General features: G+C 39.5%; 1 protein-coding gene across 2 annotated transcripts in view; it reads right to left on the bottom strand.

Annotated features, from left to right (window-relative positions):
* The window catches only part of LOC121655350 (protein kinase C epsilon type-like), a 101,937-nt gene that overhangs the window by 48,885 nt on the left and 30,841 nt on the right, over positions 1-22,211 (bottom strand). The window contains exons 2-4 of one of the 2 annotated variants that reach the window (XM_042009933.1): positions 9,271-9,334; positions 1,679-1,844; positions 858-892 (exon numbers count right to left, since the gene is read on the bottom strand). In XM_042009933.1, coding sequence (XP_041865867.1) covers positions 858-892; positions 1,679-1,844; positions 9,271-9,334 — 265 coding nt within the window. Of the gene's footprint in view, positions 1-857; positions 893-1,678; positions 1,848-9,270; positions 9,335-22,211 lie in introns of both variants that reach the window. The other variant, XM_042009932.1, reaches the window with a different exon arrangement.

Here is a 22,211-nt window from a genome sequence, read left to right as displayed (position 1 = left end):
TCGAGTGCTTGGTTAAATGGTTCATACTTATAACAATGCTTCTTTCAAATGATTTGTCTACTGTTGGAAAGTCTCTTTGTTTTCCTTTTAAACTAGTCTACATTTATAAGGACAATGCATTTGTGGGATGAGCAGCAGAGTTAAATAAATGGTTTGTGCCCATAAAAAAACTTTCCAAATCTTCTCTGCCAACTCCAAACAGCTGATTCTGCTTCTTTGTTCAGTTGCTCAGATGTCTGATTAGCAGGACCTGGGAGCATTGACCTTGTTACAGCAGGCAGACGGCAGACCTGCCACTTTTGGCTGATCTGGATAGGACCCGTGTCATAGGACAACTCCACAAAACTGAGTTGCAGCATTATTTGTAGTGAGCTCTAGCTCCAATTTGAAGGCCACGCTTCATATAACAGAGATGCCAGAGACAGAAGAGACAGGCCAGGAAGGCCGTTTCCTCCATCTGTCTGCATTTAGGAACTGCAGTCTGTCTTCTACAGGCTGACTATCAAGGTTTTCAAGACAATTCAAAACAAACTGCACACAACCGGTCTCTATCTTGTGGGATCAGCTTGGGCACAAATGCATTTTCCTTACAAATATGGCTGAATTTAAAAGGGAAATAAAGAGACTTTCCAACCGTATAAAAATTTATTGCATTTCAAAATTAATGTTGAAATTTATTAACTCATTTTCATATATCTATTCTGTTTATTTATTTCAGATATATTTCATAGCCAAACGTAGATGTTAATTTATTTATTCAAGTATAAATTAATAATGATGAATTACAAACTGAAGAGGTTATTGATGTGGGTTTTATGTCACAAACATGTTGTATGTATAGCTTTACACAACATTACCTTGACACTGGTAGCCCTGCTTCCCTAAAACGCCCCTGCAGAGAGATAGACATGAAAATAAACATTAAAACTTAACCTGAAATAAAGATGATGCATTTTGTCTGTTGTGGAAAATGGAAAGAACAAGATTTACTAACGTGGCTAAAATTATGTAAAATTAATGTACCAATAGATACAGCAGCTTAGAGGCAAATCAGAACGACACAACAGAATTTATTACTAACAGAACTTTGTAGAAATAACACACAGATCAACAGTGACCAAACCTTTTCTCATCTGCACATCATTCTCTCAAGTCTTGGCTTTCAGGAGAACAAATATTGTTATTGAAACAAACACACAACAGAAACTATTTACATATTTACACATTTTTCCTCATTTCCAGTTATTCCTGCTACTATTTACCTGCTATCCTCACTAATAGAGGTCTCTTAGAAACATAGTAGTGATAGCCAAATTTTATGATGAGCATGTGATAAAAAGTGGTGCTATCATGGATGTAGAGTCTCCAAATGAACACTACATTTTGCAGCTAGATTGTAAACCTCCTGGATGGGATATAAATGCCAGGAAAACCTCTGTAGATCATCTAAAGGGTAAGCTATCCATCACAATTTACTGGAAAGAGTCACACACTACCATCCCTGAGAGACTGTTGACAATATATGTGATAGCGCTCGAGGGCGCCGGTGATCTGCTGGACTTTTAAGGGATAATCTGACTACACCTCCACCACTGGCACAAAGGTTCTGGTGAAATCAGAAAACAGGCATGAAAATGCAGAATGTGTGTGCCGAGGTGGGACCGTGTGTGTTCCTGACCAGATGAAGTCCCTGCAGTGGGAGCAGTACGTGGGCTGTCTCAGGTAGGTGGCCATAAACTTGTGTCCGTTGACCTGATGGACCCTTCGGCGGACGGCGCCCTGCCGCTTCCGTGGTTGCATTCGTTGGCGAAAAACTCGCTCCTCATTCTCAGTTGAGCCTTCCGCTGCTGTGTACACACACACACGCACACACAAAACAAAAAACATTATGATGATGCTGCCAGTTCCTGGTTTCTATGGTGCAGAAAAACAAATCACTTCACTGTGGATGAGCTGCAGTGGAAGCTGATCTATGATAAAATTGTTGGTATTGAATGTTTTTCTCTGTGATAGACTGGTGACCTGTCCAGGTGTACCTGCCTCTCACCTGTTAAATGCTGGGTTAGGCTCCAGCTTCACCGAGACCCTTGATGGACAAAGCATGTTTTTCCAAACTGATGCTGGGAGTTTCAGACTCATAAATGAGGGCAGTAAAACATCTGAACTAACAGTAAGCGACCACTAGATGGCGACAGCTATACAAGGCTGTCCCTTCATCAGCCATAACAGAAACACAGTGGTCTCCTACTCTTCCTATGAACGGTGGTCTCTCTCTATCTTTCTGCTCCTTTTTGTTTAATCACTGAAGGGTTTTCCGGTGGAACGACAGAGGTTTTGTTTGCCAACTAACCCTTCATTAATTACATGCACACTGCCTGAGAGAGGGAGGAGTCATGTTATAGTTATGCTGTGGAGGAAGAGCAGGAGATGATAACAGACTGTAATGGATCCATTTACTTTGTACTTAACCCAATTCCATTCATTCATTCTCTGTACTGCTTTGTCCATTACGGGTCGTAGGGTAAGCTGGAGCCTTTCCCAGCATTTTTAGCAGGTGAGAAGCAGGGAACACCCTGGACAGGTCACCAGTCCATCGCAGGGCCAACACTGAGGAAGACAACCACTCACACTCACTCCTAGGGTAAATTTAGAGTGAGCATTTAACCTAACATCATGTCTTTGGATGGTGGGAGGAAGCCAGAGTACCCAGAGAGAAACCACGCATACACAGGGAGAACATGCAAACTCCACACAGAAAGGCCACCGCCCCCCAGGTTTGAACCTCCCCCCAGCCAAGGCTCGAACCAGCGACCTGTGAGGCTGCGGTGCTAACCACACTATTTGCCATTTGATGTTATGGACATCATTCCCTTACTTAGGTTGTTAAGAGAACAAATTAAAAGTTTAATCTGATTTAAATATTAACGATGGCTAACTCTTTAAGTAAGGTTTCTGTTTCTTGCAGCCATCAGGTTTAGTAAAGGATTCTTTTTTCCTCACCTGAGAACAGCAAGCCTCTTTAACATCACAGTATTAAAAAAATGAAAGTTATAACCTCATAGACATGTCCTGAAGATTTTCTTTTTAAAGTTTTACATGACACATTGAGCAGAATCAGCCATCAGCAGGATTTTGGTTTGAACCTTCAGAGCACCATGAACAGTCTCATATAAACAATGCGAGACAGACTGTATGTTCTGTTTGTGAGGTGGGACTGTGCAGCTTGCACCGTGAGAAACTGATGAAACAAGAAGCCTGCTTGCTACCAGCTGAAATGAACTGGAGGCTAGCAGCTGAGCAAGTCTAAGCAAGTGGGAGTGAGCAGGTAGCTGGGGCCTGTCTAAGTTAGTGAGCAGCTGTTTTTCCCTGCTAGTATCCCAGTTTCGGGCTAGTATGGAGTCTCAACTGCCTGCTTGCTAGCCCCCCACTAGCCTGGCCAACTTCTTCTTGTAGCCTTTCATTTCATGGTGGGTAGGGCTCGATTTGCATGCTTTTCTTCATGCAACGACTTCAAAAAGTACCATTTAAAGGAGCACAAATGAGTTTTCATGGATTGATAACTGGAGTGAGACTCAAAATCCAGTACATTTTTTTTTTTTTTTTGCTTTAGGTTCACCACTCTGATAGCAGACGTGTTTGGCCCTAGTCTGGGTAGTTTTGGCACTTGTGGCTCAGTTACAACACTGCCAAGTGTCAAGAGGGCCAGATGTGGTCCAGAGGTTAGTTATTGGTTTGGGTGTGGATTACAGCAAGTGTTGTATGGGCCGGATGTGGTCCAAATATAAGGAGCCCTCCTGAACATAGACTGCAGCCATTTCCTTGTGGGCCACATGTGTGGTGGTCATGTGGCTGATGTTTGGCAGCTGCACACACATGTAGTCGACACTGGAAGTCAAGGCCCAATATGGGCCAAACAAAACTGCCGATGTGGGCCATATTTGGGCCAAACATTTTTTGCTCTCTGGGTAAGGTGCAGACCATCATACAGCTCTTTGAAATGATTGAAATTCCCAGTTGAGATCATCCATTATTATAAAAAGTCAGACATTTAACTGACCGTTGAAATAATCTCTCTAAGTTTAAAGCAGCAGCTTGTATTCATGCCGTCCCAGAAAGACAAACTCCTCCAACAAGCGCTCTCCTCTGCCTTTCTGCTAGCGTTACTCTCTAAACCTCCAGGACTTCCTCCCTGTCATGCTCTGCCAGTCTTCAGTCTTGCTCTTCAGCCTCTTGCTGCACGCCATCACTGTCACCTAGCAACTGACAGCTGCTACCTAGCAACAGTGTTAAGGGTAGCGGGTGGTTGTGATAGACCCGCTGCTACTTTTTTGATGTCCTCGTCACAATCCTAAAAGTTTAAGAACAAAGCTGAAAGTGAGTCACTGTAATAATAAGTGAAATCACAGACGATGAGCTCCTTTACCTCCTCAGCACCTGAAGGGTTTTAATCATGTGACAAACCTCGAAAACCTGCAATGTACATTATGTCTCACAGCATGACAGTGGTGGAATGAATGCTGACTGCATGTATTACTGTACTACACTACATACTAGAAGCCATGTGGCCTGGTCATTACTTGTGCTTGAATTTTACAGCATTTTCTTTCTTTTATTACATTCAGAACTGTGTATAAAGAGCCTTTGTTGTGCCTTTGATGAAGAAAGACCTTCAACCTTTATTTTTTTTCTCTATAAAATCTTTGAAGAAGAGTTGGTGAGACACCTTGCAAAGTAGATTGTTAAGATATTACTAATGCCAGTACTCGTCTGTACTGTCAATGTGCCTTTAAACCTTTAACAGTATATCAATGCAGATGCCTGTTCCAGATGCTGGAATAAATAAAATCCACTGAATCACCATCAGATGACTCAGAAAACATCATTAGAACAATAACAATATGAGAGTACTACACTGTCATTAGAAAACCATTTAAAAGTTATTTGGAAGCCTGTCTAAAATGTCTGAGTGGCAAATTATTTATACTGTTTATTTAAATGTGAAATTGTGGAAATGTAGAACATTTTTTCGACTTGAATTTCTTGCCACGTTTTCTCTATGCTATACATATTTATTTTTTGAAAAGCACATTTTTCTTAAGTAAGTTCTTCAGTTTAAAAGACAGTAAAAAACTGACTATTCTTAAGTCCACTTGGCTTTAACTTGTCAATCTTTTATTCTCCTAAACGTCTCGGTTCCATGTGATAGTTTAAAAATCTTATAATGTGGTCTTCTGCTTCTGGGTATCTATTAGAGGACAGAAGACAAGTATCAGATTGTGTTCGACAGGATTTTGAGCAAACTTTATACCAAAATTTGATGCAAAATGTCTCAGAAAAAATGTTTAAAAAATATGTCATGTCGGGCTCTTATGGGTTAAAGTTGACCAACAGTTTTATGTGTGTTGTTAAATACTTGAAAATACTGCTTCTAAAATCAATTAGTGTCATGATTTTCCCCCTAGAAGCTTTTCTCACTAGTTTCCTTTATTTTTATACCAATTTGCATTAAATTATTTTATGAACAGTTTACCAGTGGTTCCTTAAACTCCTCTTCTGGACTATTCTGACACATCCAGCTATGCATTCTTTGATCAGAGAAAATTATAGTTTTTAATTTGAATCTAAACTTGAAAGTTTCACATATACACACATATACACACATGCATGTAATTAATTTCCAAGTTTTGCATTTTCCACGTAAATATTGTATTTCATTTTAATATAAGCTGACAACCATTTTGTAAATCTTGTTCATCTTTTGGGTGAATCCCTTGAATTCTCATTGATGCAGGCTCAGCTTTATTCGTTTATTCAATTTTCTAATTTCATCACTTTCCTTCAGTTTCCATGTTTGATTATCTGCAGTAATTTATTTGATGGAGATTAAATTATTCAGTAAACGCTTGCATTTTGTTTATTACACTTTATTATGGTTGTATTTAGTAAATGTCTGCGTTCACTTAAATGAACAAAACCCTAAAAGCTCAAATGCATTCTTCTACAAATATCTCTTAATTTCAGTCAATAAGATAGAGGTATTTCAGCGAAGACAGCAGCTCATCACCCAGGCCGGGTTACAACAGGGCTTTGTGTGTGTGTGTGTGTGTGTGTGGGTGGGTGGGTGTGTGTGTGTGTATGTGCATGTGCATGGGATCTGTTGAAATTGCAGTCATTACTTAAATGTGTTTACATAGCAGAGAACACACGGTTCAACAGTTAGCCCCCAGAGCTGCTATCAACCTATTACACACACACACACACACACACACAGACAAACAAACAAAGTGCAAACAGAAACACATTCAAACAAACACAAAATAACTTAATCAGTTTTTAAAAAGCAAGAAAATGGAAAGTTTCATCAGAAAGACCTGATGTTTGTAACTCTGTACTGATCCTCCTCTTTCTGTTCAATGATGTAACTGGTCCATTAGAGAACGCTCCACTTTACTAATCAATTTTTCACCATCAACCCTCTTCTTCCTCCATGTCTCTCTAATATATTATCTGGTGCACACACACAGAGGATGGAGTAACATCATTTTTCTACCATCACAAAGTGCTACAGTCATTCACATCAGTTAAAGTGCACATTTGTGATTTTTGCTCAAAGTGGTTTAGATGTCATTTCTGTGCTGATTCAAGCTTCTGTAGAAAACAGGAAGAATTAAAGGATGGACAAAAAAACTGCTAACAGATGTGAAGTAATGCTGATCAAATCTCTACTCTTTTATTAGAAAAACAGAATTCAGAAGAATATTTAATTAGATTAGATTTTACAGTCTCCTCAAAAATACATAAGCAACCATAATTTATTATATACAGAACGTATCTGCTATAAATAGGATTTAAAAATTAATAAAACAAAAGAAAACAGAGGCAGCAATATTAAAGATAGATTAAAACAATAATGAGAATCATAATAATACTAATCAAGTATCTGCACAAAACTTTTCTTTCAAAAAATGAGGGTCTGATCGCTGTTTTTCACAAACTGTGATCTTTAATAGTTATCAGTACATTATCTGCAGCTTAAAATAGCTGTGAGAAGGAATTTTTTTTAGCTCCATCCATCCATTTTCTATATTGCTTATCCAGGGTCACGGGGAAGGTTCGAGCCAGTGACCTTGCTGTTACGCAGCACCACCGTAGCCCATTTTTAGAGCTATTTGAAGATTTTAGAGTGTGCAAAGTTGCCCAGACAGGTGGAGAGACCGAGTCTGGTTGTAAGCAATGACCTGCTATGGAAGACAGGGTTAACCAAGAAAGACCTGTTTGGTGATAGAAACCATGGATTGAAGTTCTGAGAACTGATAATGGATGAGGAGCCACATCCTGGTCAACATCTGTCCACCTGAAGCTCAATGGACTAGACAGGAGAGACTCTCAGCATGTTATATCCAGTGTCCAGCAAGCTTCCCTACATCTCTGATATCAGTACTTCATTCTTTTTATTGAGTATTTAACATTTAGTCCACTGATTTATGTAAAAAGACAAAGATGAACATGTGGTTTCAAGCATGGATGATTTAGTGTGAATTTACTACAATTTAACAAGTTGGTTTAAAAGGTCCAAACAGACCTGGGCAGTAGCCAACGCGGTACATTACACTGCAAAGTCAAAGGTAATATACGTTTTAATGCCATCACATCAGTATTTTTCAGAATTTGGTTAAAGGATAAATGTCAGCTCTGGTTCCAGTATAAACCACCTTATCATGCTTGTGTCACTGCAGCGATGTTGATTAGATTATCTGGAATATATTAGTATTAACCCAAACTGTGTTTAGGTTTAGGAAGCAAAAATTTAAGATTAGGCCAATTTGATGCACCTCGTTTGTTTTCTTTGGATAGGCAGCTGTTTTTAATGACATGGTGTTACATGAAGCAGTTATAATAAACTGGAATAATGGGGTTTGTATAATCTATTTGATGTAATTGAATTATAATTGGATCACAATAAACTGGATTAAACTGGATTGTAAATTAATTGGACTGTGCTCGTGTTAAACTGATTTATTTTTACAAAAAAAAATTTGCAAATGTAAATAAAGCATTCAGGGTAGTACACCAGATCCAGTTTCTGTTCGTTCTAAAAGTTTTTAACATCATTCTCAATAACAAACTTTGAAATGTGAATATTAAAGACTATTCATCTTGTAGAAACTTCCTTCAAAGCTGCACTACTAAACTTTGGCAGATTTTCACCCTTTAACGTGCCCTATCGACAGTTAATTTAACATCCATCGTGCATCCTGTCTTTTCCCTGAGATCTCTCCAGCCAGTAAAAGTCAATCCACGTCTCATCTCTGACTCTGTGACTTTCTCTTTTTCTTTTCCTCTCTTCCTCTGATAATGTCTTCTTGTGTTTCTTTGCTGAATCTGCCATGGTGCACGTTCAAGACATCTAGTGTGTTGATATCCAGGCGTTTGACGCAGTGCCGTAAAACAAAATACAAAAATTTTCAACCTCAGGATGCAGCAGGGAACCGACAGCTCCAGGAATGTCACTGTACTATAATCAAGTACAAGGTTATTTGTTTTTTTTCTGTATGTGTAAGTTTTACTTTACATAAACTTAAAGAAAACAGCTGCTACATAAACATTACTTTGTCTTTTAAATTTAAGGAATCCATGTATGAAAGATTTTTGCTTCTCTGTTCTGTGTTTGAGCCTTTAGGCTGTCCTATAGGACAGTTTCCACCAAACACAAGCTTTAGAATAAGAAACTTCACAGTCTCTTTCAAAGTGCTCAGCACAGATAGGAACTGTGATTTTATTGATTTGTGTTCATTATTTCCTCCGCTCAAAGTTGGTGATGGCGGTGGTGGAACAATTTTACAAAACTTTTGTTTGTCCAAATAAATCTCTCAATATTACACATAGAAACATTATAAAGTCCCAATAAGTACTGATACGAATACCACTTAAGTACAACAGCAAGTATGTGTAGAGGTATCATTAAAGTTCTCCAACTAACATTTTATGTCACATTTAAGACTCAAAACTTGAAGTTTTTCTCTTTCCCAACTGGTCGTAGTGGTTTTTAAAGAGAACTCTGACAACCTCAGTGACTCAAAACACAAGACTAAATGCCTGCTTCCTTTTAATGACCTCAACAGAAGATAATCCAGAAATATAAACCAGAAACATTGAGTTGGAACGAAATCCTGGATGATTAGCAGCTTTGGACAAGAGAAAAACTTGTACTAAAAGCAATGCATTCATGTTACATGCATGTTAGCTGGCTTGACTCTGAAATGTTCTTACCTTCACTGGAAGATCCTGACAGGTCAATAACAACATAGACTTTCCCCTCTGGCTCCAGGTCAATCTGCACAGAGAGAGGGAACAAAGAGGAGGAGGGAGGAAGATGGAAGAGAGAGAAAAGAGGCAAATTGAAACAAGTTAGGGCTTATAAGCAAAAACTATTCTGAACATGACAGGTAACCAGTTCCATATCAATGTAATGCGGCTTCTTTTTCTGGTACCAGTTAGTCTTACAGGAGCATTGTGCTGCAGAAGACACGGCAGAGTGCTCTCCAATAATCCAACCATGAGGTGATTAACACAGCACTAACTGTTTTTGTGCCATTAAACGACAGCTCAAACCTCCCATCACATTACGGTCATTTAGCCGGTGCTTTAATCAAAAGCGGGACATAGGTGTGTATGTGGGGAGGGATCACATGCACCTGTGGGGGAGGCCTGGGTGGGCTGGGAGTGGTGTGTCAGGGATCTGGACTCTCCCACTGTCCTCTTCCCCCTCCTCTCCTTCCCCCCTAGGCATGTGGTGGGTGGGTGACGCAGCTTATTGGCTGGAGTCGTGTGTGTCCAGGTCGTGGGAACAGCTGTTCCTGACCTGTCCTGCCCTGGGGGGCCTTTGGGCTTTTGAGGCCTGGGGCCCTTCGCTCTGGATGGCCACTCTCAGGGTGGGTCCGGGGTCGTCTTTGTTGTGGGGTGGCTTGGGTTCGTGCTCCGGGGTTGCCGCTGATGGCCCGGGTCTCTGGGCCACCCTAGTCTGCTTCTAGCCTCCATGGTCACATTTGCAGGATCACACTCATCCTCTGCATGCTGACACAGTCACTGAGTTGTCCAGTGGGTTTATACACTTAAGAGCTACCCTTGTTGTTATTTTTTTTGTATTCTTGGTACTTTGGTTGTTGTTGTAATACATCTTCTTCTTGTTGTCTTGGTCCCTTTTTTTCCCAAACTCCTAATGATTGCTAGCTTAGTTTACCTGTAAAAGCTTCGGGAAATTCTCTGTTGTGTTTCTGTACAGGTGCAGCAGTTGGTTGTCTGGTGTTCGGTTAGATTGAAGGGTCGTTGCCTCTATCTACAGTATCTTTGTCTCCTCTTCTTTTATTCTACTTTCCTATTTACTTCTTTTTATTTCTTTTTCTTTCTGTCCCATCTGGTCAGGTCCAGCAAGATCATATAAATTCCATAATTCCAAATAAATAAGATAAAACATTATATTTAAATAAATAAAGAAATAAAAAATGAGATTATAAAGAGGAGTCGTATACCCATAAAGCTCCTCTTGGCAAATCAAATTTGTTTGGCACAACACAGCAGCCAGACCATCATTCTGCTGCTGCAATACTGGGCAGGACCACTTAAAAGACAGGACCAGGTGTGTGTTTTGGTGTCTCACTCAGCATGTAGACTGAGAAAGTCCACTGAACCAGCACCCTTCTGACTGAGAAACGACAACACTCTTGACCCTCCTGAAAGTCGAATGACTCTGAGAACAATGATAATTAAATCCTTTTAAAGTGTTAAATGACTCTAAATGATATTAAAGTTCATTCTTGAGTGTGTTCAGGTCCTGATCTGACTGAGAGCTGGAACAGTCCGACTACAGATTTCAATGTTTAACTCTTCAGCTCCTCACAGTTTAAACATTTCTAAGAATATCCAGAAAATGACAGCAGGAAGGACTGATGGGGACAGTCTGAATGAATGTAGGGCTGCGATGCTGAAAATTACAGCTTTCTTGACATATGTGTAGAAAAACAGAAGAAATTAATTTCAATAGTTGATGCAGAAACCTCCACTTTTCCCTTCAACACATAAAAACACACACCCTGCTCAGCTCTGCTGTTTCTCCTACAAAGTTCCTGTCACCTCTTATTCATTATTTCAGTGGGACAGGTATGTAAATGTAGAATCTGGTTTGTGATATTTTTGCGTGCATGTTGCTATGAAGACAATAAAAAACACCAGCTTAAACTCAGGGAAAGTTTAGAAGATAGTCCTTAAAAAAGAGCAGTAGTAGTGGGCAAAAGTCTTGCTTCTTCATTCATTACTTTGTGTATAAAAAACAAAATGGAAAATAAATACAGTGATTTGTTGAAAGATGAACAAATAAGTGGAAATCTGAGGGAAAAGCAGAGTTTGTTCATTTCTACATGAGCTTGAAAGTCAATATTTGATCTGAGCAGCTTTGCTCTTTTTAACCCTCTTAGACGAACTTTCTGTTTTCAGGAATAGTTCCCCAGACTTCCTGCTGCACTTTTTATGATCTTCTTTAGGTTTTGTCTGCCTTTTGTTCTGTTCTCTGTTCAGATGATCCCACACTGCTTTAGTAATGTTGAGGCTTGGGTTCTGGGTTCTGTTTCCAGGCTTGGGTTCTGGGTTCTGTTTCCAGGCTTGGGTTCTGGGTTCTGTTTCAGTCCAGTTCTTGTATCATGTGACATTTCTGAAGAGGCTACAGACGACACTAGATGGACTAAATAGAAGGTTCAGATGCAGCTCTCATATCTTTGCTGGATTTGTTTCTATTTTTTAAGGTCATCTCTTTCAGATCCTGTTTATTTGGCTTTTTTAAGGCCTTATGCTTCTTTTGTCCTTTACTTGTCCAGTTTCCTTGAGATAAGAAGGCTCAGCAGCGTCTCCATTTCCTCAGACTTTTAAAGAGAAACAACCTGGAAGAGAGGCTGCCTGTGACCTTTTATGGTTCTGTTATTGAAAGCGTTTTAACATGAAACATGACTGTGTGGTTTGCAGGCAGCACAGCTGCTGAGTAAAAAGCCTTTCAGCACGTGATCCGCTCTGCTCACCATCGGCTGTTCTCTGCCCTCTCTTAGTGACATTGCCACCTCTGGCTACCTCAGAAGAGCCACCAGGATCATAAGAGACTCCACACACCCCGGCTATAACCTGTTTCAGCTGCTGCTCTCAGGAAGACGCTACTGGTCCATCAAACCACACACAACCAGATTCAGAAATAGTTTACTCCCCTAACACTGCACTAAATACTCAGTAACATCTTTGTGCATAGAACATTCGCACTTGGACAGATACATGCACTTTACTGTCTTCCCCTTAGCCTCATAGGTCAGACCGTGATTCACTCAATGCACTTTAACAATAAATTACTTTAGTCGTGTCTCTGTTGTCAAGTGGATGTGTGTGGAATGTGATGAGTGGGATTTTATGGTTGGATATTGTCCTATTTTTAGTGTTTTTTATGGATTTTTTAAAATCTGTTTTAGCACTACTAGGTTAAGCATCTAAATTTTGTTAAGTTTAATTATGCAATGACAATGAAGGTTTCTGATATGCCAAGTTTTTAGCTAACAATTCTTTAGGACACATCTTATTGCTACAAAAGTCCTATTTTTTGTTTCTCAAACTGTTATCCTTGATATTTTTCACAGATGAAATTAAGGAAATTACTGAAATGCCTTACTGACAGGCTGCTTGTAACAACGAGCCTAAAGAGCCAATTTATCATAGCTTCATCCCTTGATTTAGGAGCCTTTTCTATGCTTGAATGATTCACAGATCACTGTTGAGTGGTTTTATTAACAAAAAAAAACACATTCTTCTAAAAATGAAAAAAAGTGAGTGAAAAGCAAACAAACACTATAAAGCTGAAAAACTATTTGCTCAAGAGCACTTTAAACATTACAACAAAGTCTGGCTGCTGGGAAGAGAAATATAAAGGTATGACGACAGGATACGCGACCTTTGCGCATGACTTTGTTGCTTTGAAAGCTAATTTGTTTCCAACTAGTGGGAGAAAATGTGATTATGACATCTTGTTTGACCAAAATCTCACACCCTCACTCTCAACTCATCTGGAGTGTGGTAACATGCAGAAGAAAGAAAGTTAGAGGAAAAAAACAAAACAAAACAGAAACTAGAGGCTGACACATATCCTGTCACACACCCACACATCATACACTTCTCACACACAAGCTCACACACATGTAGCGGACAGGGAAGCATTAGGAAATGAAGATAAGTGTGTATGTGTGTTCCTGAGTGCATCTGTGCTATCAGATGAAAGCAATCGGGTATCGGCTGAAGGGGTTCAGTGAGTTTCCAGCAGCAGTTTGTACCACCCACAGAGTCCATAATCCCCGTGAACACACACACACACACACACACACACACACACATCGTGAACAGTTCCGAGTGAAAACTTGGTGCAGCGAAGGCGAACAGGCGTGGGCTCGGTAATGTACACAGTCAGAGATGGAAAGCAGAAAAAGAGTCGGATGAGGGGGAGGAAAAGAAGTTTGTCTTAGCAGGCAGGAGGGGGAGGGGAGGGTGGGCTGACAACTGTTCTCTGTTAAAAAACATTTTCATTTACAGTGTTAACTAGAGGAAATTCAGGTTTTTCCCAGCTGTATGGATCTTTATCATTAAGCAGGCCAGTGCACGGAGAGCGTTTTGAGGTTTAACTGGATAATCATTCTCATCCATCTGTATTTTCTGGTAGAAGGAACGGAAGGAAGGAAGTTGTTGGCAGATTGGACAGATGAGGGAGGCAGAATGTTACCATGAATCTGACAGAAGAGGGGAGGTTGCTTTCTGCTGCTGCCACTGAATAAATTAAAAACATGAACACTAGCAGAGCATCATTGAAATTTGGGCTGTTTTTGTTGTCGTGTCAGTCAAAGAGAGCAGTTTTGTCTTTCTGTCAGATATAAAAAGAGCAGCTGTAGGTGTGCTGAAGGAGGCATGGGCGAAGTTAAACTTCAGCCGCTGGCATCCCAACTTCATTTGATTCCTTCATTTGTTCTTCACCCTTAAAACGCTGCTCGATCGTCGCTCGTATTGTCAACAGTTTCTCAGGAACAGTAGTGTGTAACTCTGTGGGGTAAATTGTGATGGATAGCTGACCCTTTAGATGATCTACAGAAGTTTCCCAGGCATTTAGATCCTGTCCAGGAGATTTACAATCAAGCTGCAAAATGTAGTGTTCATTTGGAGACTATATCCATGATAACACCATTTTTTATCACATGCTCATCATAAAATATTGCTATCACTACTATGTTGCTAAGAGTCCTCTATTTCAACCTGGAAATTAGGATAAAGGCACTTCCTATCAAATTTTCAACCAATCAGAGCGCTTAAGATGACTAAAATGTACAGATGGAAGCAGTCAAAGTGACAAAACAGTTCTACATTTGTCTGAAAAGAAGAAAAATAATCCTCCTCTACGGCTGGAACAAAGCCAAGAGGATGTTTTTATGTACGGTGGCACCAAAAAGCAGCTGAGTTGTATTTCTATAAACTTCTGTTTTGGTTAGCCTTTATGATGCTCTATCTATTGATACATTCATTCTACATCATTTTAGCCTCAAAAGGCTGTCCTGAAAACATCATGTCTGCTACTTGTCCAGGATTAAAAGCTTCAGCTTTACATGTTTAAAAAAAAAAAAAGGTGGACCAAAAGTAGTAAACAATGAACTGGAGTTTTAAAGGTTAATGAGGCTTAATGAAGAAAATACTTTTAATAAAACAAAACAGTTACTATCATTAGAATCAGCTACCAGAATCAGTTTGATTTGATGTATGTAAAAAATATATATAATAAAATGTTTTGTGTGTTGATGGTTTGATACGATATGATGTTGCACACAGCTGGTTCAAGAGTTCACAAAGTCAGACGGGGTGAATGTGATGTACGCTGGCGTCATCAGATGGTATTCTTGATAACCTCTGTCTGTCATGGAGTTTCTGACAACTGTTAGGAAGGGCTGGATTTTTCTATGTTTATGTAGAGAATAACACTTTCATTGTATTTTCTTGGAATCAGAAAGAAATTATTTTTGCAGCATAATTAAAAATAATGTTATTACCCTTTTGCAGACTGCTATAAATGGTTATTGCAACAGCAGTGAAACATCAATAAGCTTTCGACTACAGCTACTACTAATAGTACTCTACTACTACTGCTGTCATACAACATGCTTACATGATGCATTTCGTTTGTAGCAGTTTTGATTTGATGGCTGGATTAAGGAAATTGAAGAAAACAAGGAACAAACTAAGAGAAACAAGAAAATTTCAAGAAATTTTGATAGGTGCAATGCACCTGGCGATCGCCGCCCTCCTCCAAAGTGGAGCTCTGCAGCCAGACTGTCTTCAAAGTTAAGGACAATCTAACAAACGGTACTGTTTACTGTGTCCACAGTAAAACTAAATTAGCTTACAACAACAGCACAATGTACCTGCTCCAGCATCTCAGCAGAAAGGCACCAGCTTCCACATCCAGTCCTCCAAGAGGAACAAATACAAGCTAACACTTTGCGTTAGCGTCTTAATGTAAATCAGTGTGATTGTTAGCTTTGATGGGAGGAACATAAGCTGAAGCTAACATATGCTAATTAAGATTTTAAGCTTAACTGTTATTTCAGTGTCTATTGCTAATTCACTGTTATTAACAGGAAAAGAAGGTAAATAATAGGTTTCTTTGGGATCTTAGCTTCATTAAAACTCTTTAAATGAAAGCAAAAACAGTAGGAAAGAAGCAAACACATTAGCTGCTAGTAACTGCTGAAAAATTGAGAAAGCTGTTATTTAGTGTTCAGTTTATTATCACTATAACAGTAAATGTTTATAGCAAATATGTTTTCTAATCAAATCACCAATCTTTATTCTGGCTATATCTACAATAAATGTATCCTATAAAACACTGAAAACACTGGTGCCTGAAAACTGAAGACTGAAACTTGCGTTTACATGTTTTACAAAATCACATTACTAGGTTGCAGAAACAGCCTAAAGTACATTAGAATTAAGACAGATTGACGGCAGTAAGGCTGGATGTTGCAGAATGGTGACGTGCAGACTGGAGATAAACAGAAGAGGATTCATATCAACAGAGGCGCAGTGACGTTGAATCAAGGCAGCGCCTGGAACAGAAATCCTGCAAGGTCTGAATGTGTCAAGTCACTATTAAACCAGTGCTGACGACAACCATGACATCATCAAATACACATATACGCCACCTCCCTTCCTCTGAGGTCAGAGCACTCTGTTCTGCCACTGCTCACTGAGCGCGCTCAGACTCACAGGTGCAGATGTCACTAAATATAGAGGCAGAAAAGGAAGGAAAAGGTCTCTCAGCGTGCATGTCCACCACTTGTGTTGACATACGTCATATCTGCTGCACAGGATGAAGGCGGCATGTCTGAATGGTCTTATAGCTCTGAGGACACTTATCTGTCAGCACTCCTGATTGATTGTGCTGTTAATGAGCTATATGGAGGACATCAATATTTCAGAATTAATCGACAAATGCACAGATGTAAGATCTTTAAAAGAAGTCACAGGAGAATAAAAATAGTTGTACCCCCTCTGACCTCACACAGGTCAGCCGCACCTGATCATAACAAAACACGTCTGTTTACACATGTTTCATTTGCATGTCAAACATCACATGGTCTTCATCTCCTGTGAGAAGAAAGACAGTGTGTGTTTTGTTTATATCAGTGTATGAGTGTGTGTGTGTGTGTTTTTATGCAGGTAATCAAATTTAATTTTATATACCTTTTGAGTACACCTTCAAACTGAACACTTATTTGAATGCTTTTTCTCTCTTACACACACATGACGTGCAGAGGCCGGGTAAAGGGAAACCTGCTCAATTGAGTTAAAGCCTGCAATTTAATTTCCCTGTGTGGTTGTGTGTGAGTGTGTGTAGTTGTGTGTAAGTGTTGTGTTTGCTGTCATTACTGCAAAGCTCCAAGATTATCAGTCACTCTGCTCAGTGATGAAACATCACAACTGATTATCACATGCTGACTCTTTTATAAATAAAACTTACATAAGGAAAAAAATCTGAATAAAACTTCTGAGGATTAACATTAGATCAATTGTCTAAATGAATTTATCTCTTAAAAATAGCAATTCCATCCCAACATGGAACCAAATCAGACAGATTAATCTCCTTTAGAGGTGTTACGCCACAGCAGCATCTAATAAAAATAGCTATTGTTCCCTCAATAAACACATGTCCGGGCAGCAATAAATTCTACGCCTTAATCTATTTATCTATGGTTTTTTTCGTCTCCCTGTTTCTATTTTTTTTAAATAAAAATGTTAGAAAATTGTTAGAAATAACACACAATTACCCACAGTCCATAAGACAGACTGTGATTATGAACAGGAAATCTATAGGGGCCTTGATGGCTGAACCCCAAGCAGGGTGGTCTGAGGCTGGTGCATAATGTAATTGTTGAAGAATGGGGGGTTGAATTTGATGAAATACAAGATTTAATTAGTGCAGTCCTAAGGAAGAGCCCAAATGCGGGAAAGGAAGCTGGCAGGTGGAGAGCAAAAAGTAAACTTTAATAAACTCATAAAATAAGGAGCTGCCAGGCAGGAAGTCCAGACAAGTCCAACATAAATCCAAAGCAGAGTAGTCCAAACATAAGTAACAGAACTTGGGTGGGAGAAGATGAGAAGAGAAACAAACCAGTGATGAAAAATGGGCTCTTACAAAAGGACAAAGACCAGAAGGTCCACATAGTGTGGAAGCCGAGGAAACCATGAGAGATAGCACCAACTGAGACCAGATCTGTCTTCAAATTGTCAGCTTGTTTGGTACGTTGCAGCTATTCCACAACGTGACTTTTGCAGGCTCACACACACTTCCAGCAAGCAAAGTGGTGGTTAAACAAACCAAAATGGCTAATGTTAAAGGAAGATGTGAGATGTTGTCAAACTATTTTCAAAATATACATGTGAGTTTAGGCACTAGATACCCTAAAAAAGCTGATATCATAGATCCTTACATGTTAACCATCATTTAAGCTTTTAATAGCCATCAGTTCAGGTTCCCGATTCCAAGAACTATCTGCTGCTTCAGACCAGCTTCCACATGGCCAAACAGATAAAAACATGGAAAATCTTGGAAGTCTGACTTCTTCATGTGTGGATGGGTGAAAGCAGTTGGGGCTATGACCTTTCTGCACCTGTAAGTGCACGTTTAAGTGTTTTTATGGCATTATTGCTACATGTGTTTGGTGTAGACAAACCATAACTATCATGGCCTAAATTCTTCATAGGAGCCAAGTCTATGTCATCTTTATCATAAAGATTGCTAAGACATCCTAGTGAATGAAGTTAAAACATAAGCAGATAATAAAATTAGCTCAACTCTCATATTGTGGTCAAGTTCTTGCAGAGCAACCTCAATCCTGGTGAGTAACAAGTAAGCAGCTACAACTTTTACCCTCCCATGAATTTAGGTTAACAAGGTAACAGAGAAGGACCCTAAGTAAAGTAATTTACTAACCTTAAACCAAGTGATCTCTGCAAACTCTGACATGCTTTAACTCAGCCCGTTTTTGTTACAAAAAAGGGTTTGCAAGCCAGTTTTCTGGATATCTTTTCAGTAAATCTTTGGTTCATTCTCCTTTTTTTAATGGCTTCACAAGGAACCGTAAAGCAACCGCTAACAAGTTAATAATTTTAAGGACTGCAACTGCCAAAAACAAACAAAAAACATAAGAAAAGAAGCTTTTTATTCAATATATAGTACACAACCAACACAGAGGTGTAAAAATAGTGGTCAACATACAGCATCATAGAGGTCTGGAGCCTGAAGCTAACAAGTAGCCTGCTAATGCTAGCTAGCACTAGCGTTTACCTGTTATTTTGACTTTCTTTAATACTGTATTATAGTGCTCAGTGAGAAAGTAATAGTTATTACTCAAATGACCGAACACTAAAATGGTTAAACACTTATTCTTCCTCAGCTACAAGACCTTCATTAGATTTCATTAGAGGTAAACTGTAATTTACTTTTCTTTGATGTATTAGCATAAGAGCTACAAAAGGCTCTAAAACAGCTGTTTACCATTAGTGTTTTATCTTCTGATTAGTTTTTATCATGCGTCATATAATGTATTAGTTACTTACTGCGGGATATTACAGATGTTGTCCATATTTGTGTAGGTGGACTGTAGAATTACACTAAAGTGTTCACATAGATTGGTTTCATAAAGTTGTTGTTAGAGTTGTGAAGAGAGATTTTAATTACATGTCTCAGCCAGAAACAGCAAACATCATCTCTGAATGCGGACATAAATTCTGCTGGTTTTATTTGACATTTAAGTTTGAATATCTACAGCGTAATTAGTGTACAGAATTAAATTAGGAATGATGCATCTGCTGCTGCTTGCACACTTCTTTGCATCATGAAACACTACAGTGGGTGAGTGAATGAATGGGTGGACAACCCAAATATTCTAGGGGTGAAGGAAAGTTAAGGAAAACTGATTCTGAATTTAAACAAGAAGTCATGCACACAGATCAGAAATCCAAAAGACAAACCCACAACTAAAAGAGAGAAACGGGGAACATGACTAAACTTAGACATTGACATCATGACTGCAGTCTGTGTTTGCTTAAGGTCTGCTCTGGATGCATCAACTAAATAAATCTCCAAAGGTTGTCGGAATCCTTTATAAACAACAGTTATGTCAACAAGGCTGCTTGAAGCTCTGCATTTATTCTTCATTTGTCTCAGTAATAACAACAGTTGTTTTTAGGGAATTTTAACAAGCTACAATCTATTCTATCATAATGGAAAATAAATAACTAATAAGTAGTCAACCGATTAATTGGTCTTTCATAACTCGTACAACCACAGGCCACTTTATTAGGTACTTTATTGTTTAATTTATTAACACAAATAGCAAGTCAGCCAATCACATGGCAGCAAGTATTTCAGAAACTACTGATCTGCTGGGATTTTCACACACAACCATCTCCAGTGTTTACAGAGAATGGTCTAAAAAAGTAAAAAAAAAAAAATGCCTTGTTGATGTCAGAGGTCAGAGGAGAATGGTCAGACTGTCTGGAGATGTTAGAAAGCAACAACTGGTTCCAACTGGTTTGAACACACAACACATCCAACCTGGAAGCAGATGGGCGCCAGCAGCAGAAGACCACACCGGGTGCCTCCTGCCAGCTAAGAACAGGAAACTGAGGCTACAATTCACACACACTCACCAACACTGGACAATAGAAGATGGAGAAACGTTGCTGGTCTGATGAGTCTCCATTGCAGCTTCACATTCACATGCTAGGCTCAGAATTTTTTGGAAACATCATGAAAACATGGATCCATCCTGCCTTGGATCAAGTTCAGGCTGCTGTTGGTGAAATGGTGTGGGGGATGTAGCATCTTCTGACAGCTACTTCCAGTAGGACAATGCAACGTCACAAAGCTCAGATCATCTCCAGCTGCTTTCTAGAACATGACGATGAGTTCACTGGACTCCAACGGCCTCCACAGCCACCAGATCTCAGTCCAGTAGAGCAGCTTTGGGATGTGGTGCAACGGCAGATTGTCATCATGGATGTGTGATGCTATCATGACAATATGGAGCATTCCTCTGAGGAATGTTTCCAACACCTTGTTGAATCTATGATACCAAGAATTAAGACCGTTATGAAGGACCCCCCCTCGTTTAATGTAACTGTGCAGCCAGAGTGTGTGTGTGTTGAACAGCATGTGTGTATCATCTATGGTGACAGCTCCCCTGTGATTCATACTGGCCCCAAAATGAAGGTCCTTCAGCAAGTCGTGACTCCGGTCCACACCTGCCAACTCTGTCCAAACACACACACACATTCAAACCCAGAGAGAGGGCAAATGCCAGAGCAGACCCACACAAACATGCCCAGTCTGTCAAGGTTGAAGTGAAAGCACATGACTGCAGGACAAACACACACATCTCTTACACTCCTTCCTTTTCAACTAATATATCTGAAAAGCAAATTCAGCTTGTATATAGAGACTGAGTCATGGAATCACTGTGAAAATCAGGTCAGACACATTTTCCACATAAAACTGGTGCAATCAGCTCTAATAAATGTTGGCTGAAGTCAAAATTGACAAAGCCTAACACATGAAAAAAGAAATGTGTGAAAAGATCTGACACTGTTTAACATAAACAGCTCTTTCTAACCCGTCTGCAGATGTGAGGAGGCACTATAAGGCAGAGCAGAATCAAAAACCGCAAGAGAGAAACATCTGGATGAGGATGACAGCTAGACAAAGCCAGAGTGAAGACAGGGAGGACATTGTGTTTTATCTGTTCTCAGTGACATAGCACACACAGCCTGTGGACTGACACACTGCAGACCCTTCACACTCATACACTCATACACTCACAATGTTATACTTGTGAGGACCCTTCCTGATGATTTAACACATGGCTGATATAAACCCGTACATGGTTAGGTATCATTTAAAACTTAAAATGTCACAGCAGTGAAAGTGGATAGACCAGGAGAGTACAAGTGCATAAAAGCAGATCTTTATATTAGAATTATTAAAGAAAAAGTCAGATAATTACTTATTTGATGGGATATTCACAGAAACCAAACTCCCTGTTTTAGTCTTGTGATCAGTCTGTAACATCAAGTCTTCAAAGTTATTTATGAAAGTTGGCAAAATATTTCACACACAGAAAAAAAAAAAAAAAAGATTTTAGGCTGGGCATTCAAGCAGTACTTTTGAGCTTTGGCAGATATTTGCAGTATTGCATCTCCTAACAGCAGCTAATTCAGCATCCATCTTGCATCCTGTCTCTTCTCTGAGTTCTCTCCAGTCAGTAAAAGTCAGTGCAATGCTGACTCTTGTCTTATCTCTTTCGCTTTTCCTCTCTTCTTCAGATAAATGCCCTCTTGCGTTTCTTTGATGAGTCATCCATTGCACGTTCAAATTGGCCAGTGTGTTGATATTCAGTTGCTAGCGTGTGACGCGGTGCCGTAAATGAGAAATATAATGAGAAATAACTTCACCTAACTCTGGCTTCAGAGGCAGGGCTACATTGCAAAATTTAGGTTTGGTTCCTGACTAAATTTTCAATAATGTCTGTGTGTTTTGTTAGGGGAATGTAGGAGGAAAGCATAGCATGAGTTAGCCATCCTGTCTAGGTGTACTT

The sequence above is a fragment of the Melanotaenia boesemani genome, chromosome 16 (assembly GCF_017639745.1).
Source record: "Melanotaenia boesemani isolate fMelBoe1 chromosome 16, fMelBoe1.pri, whole genome shotgun sequence".
NCBI lineage: Eukaryota > Metazoa > Chordata > Actinopteri > Atheriniformes > Melanotaeniidae > Melanotaenia > Melanotaenia boesemani.
The sequence above is the reverse complement of the archived record's forward strand: the minus strand, read 5'-3'. Positions and strand labels throughout refer to the sequence as shown.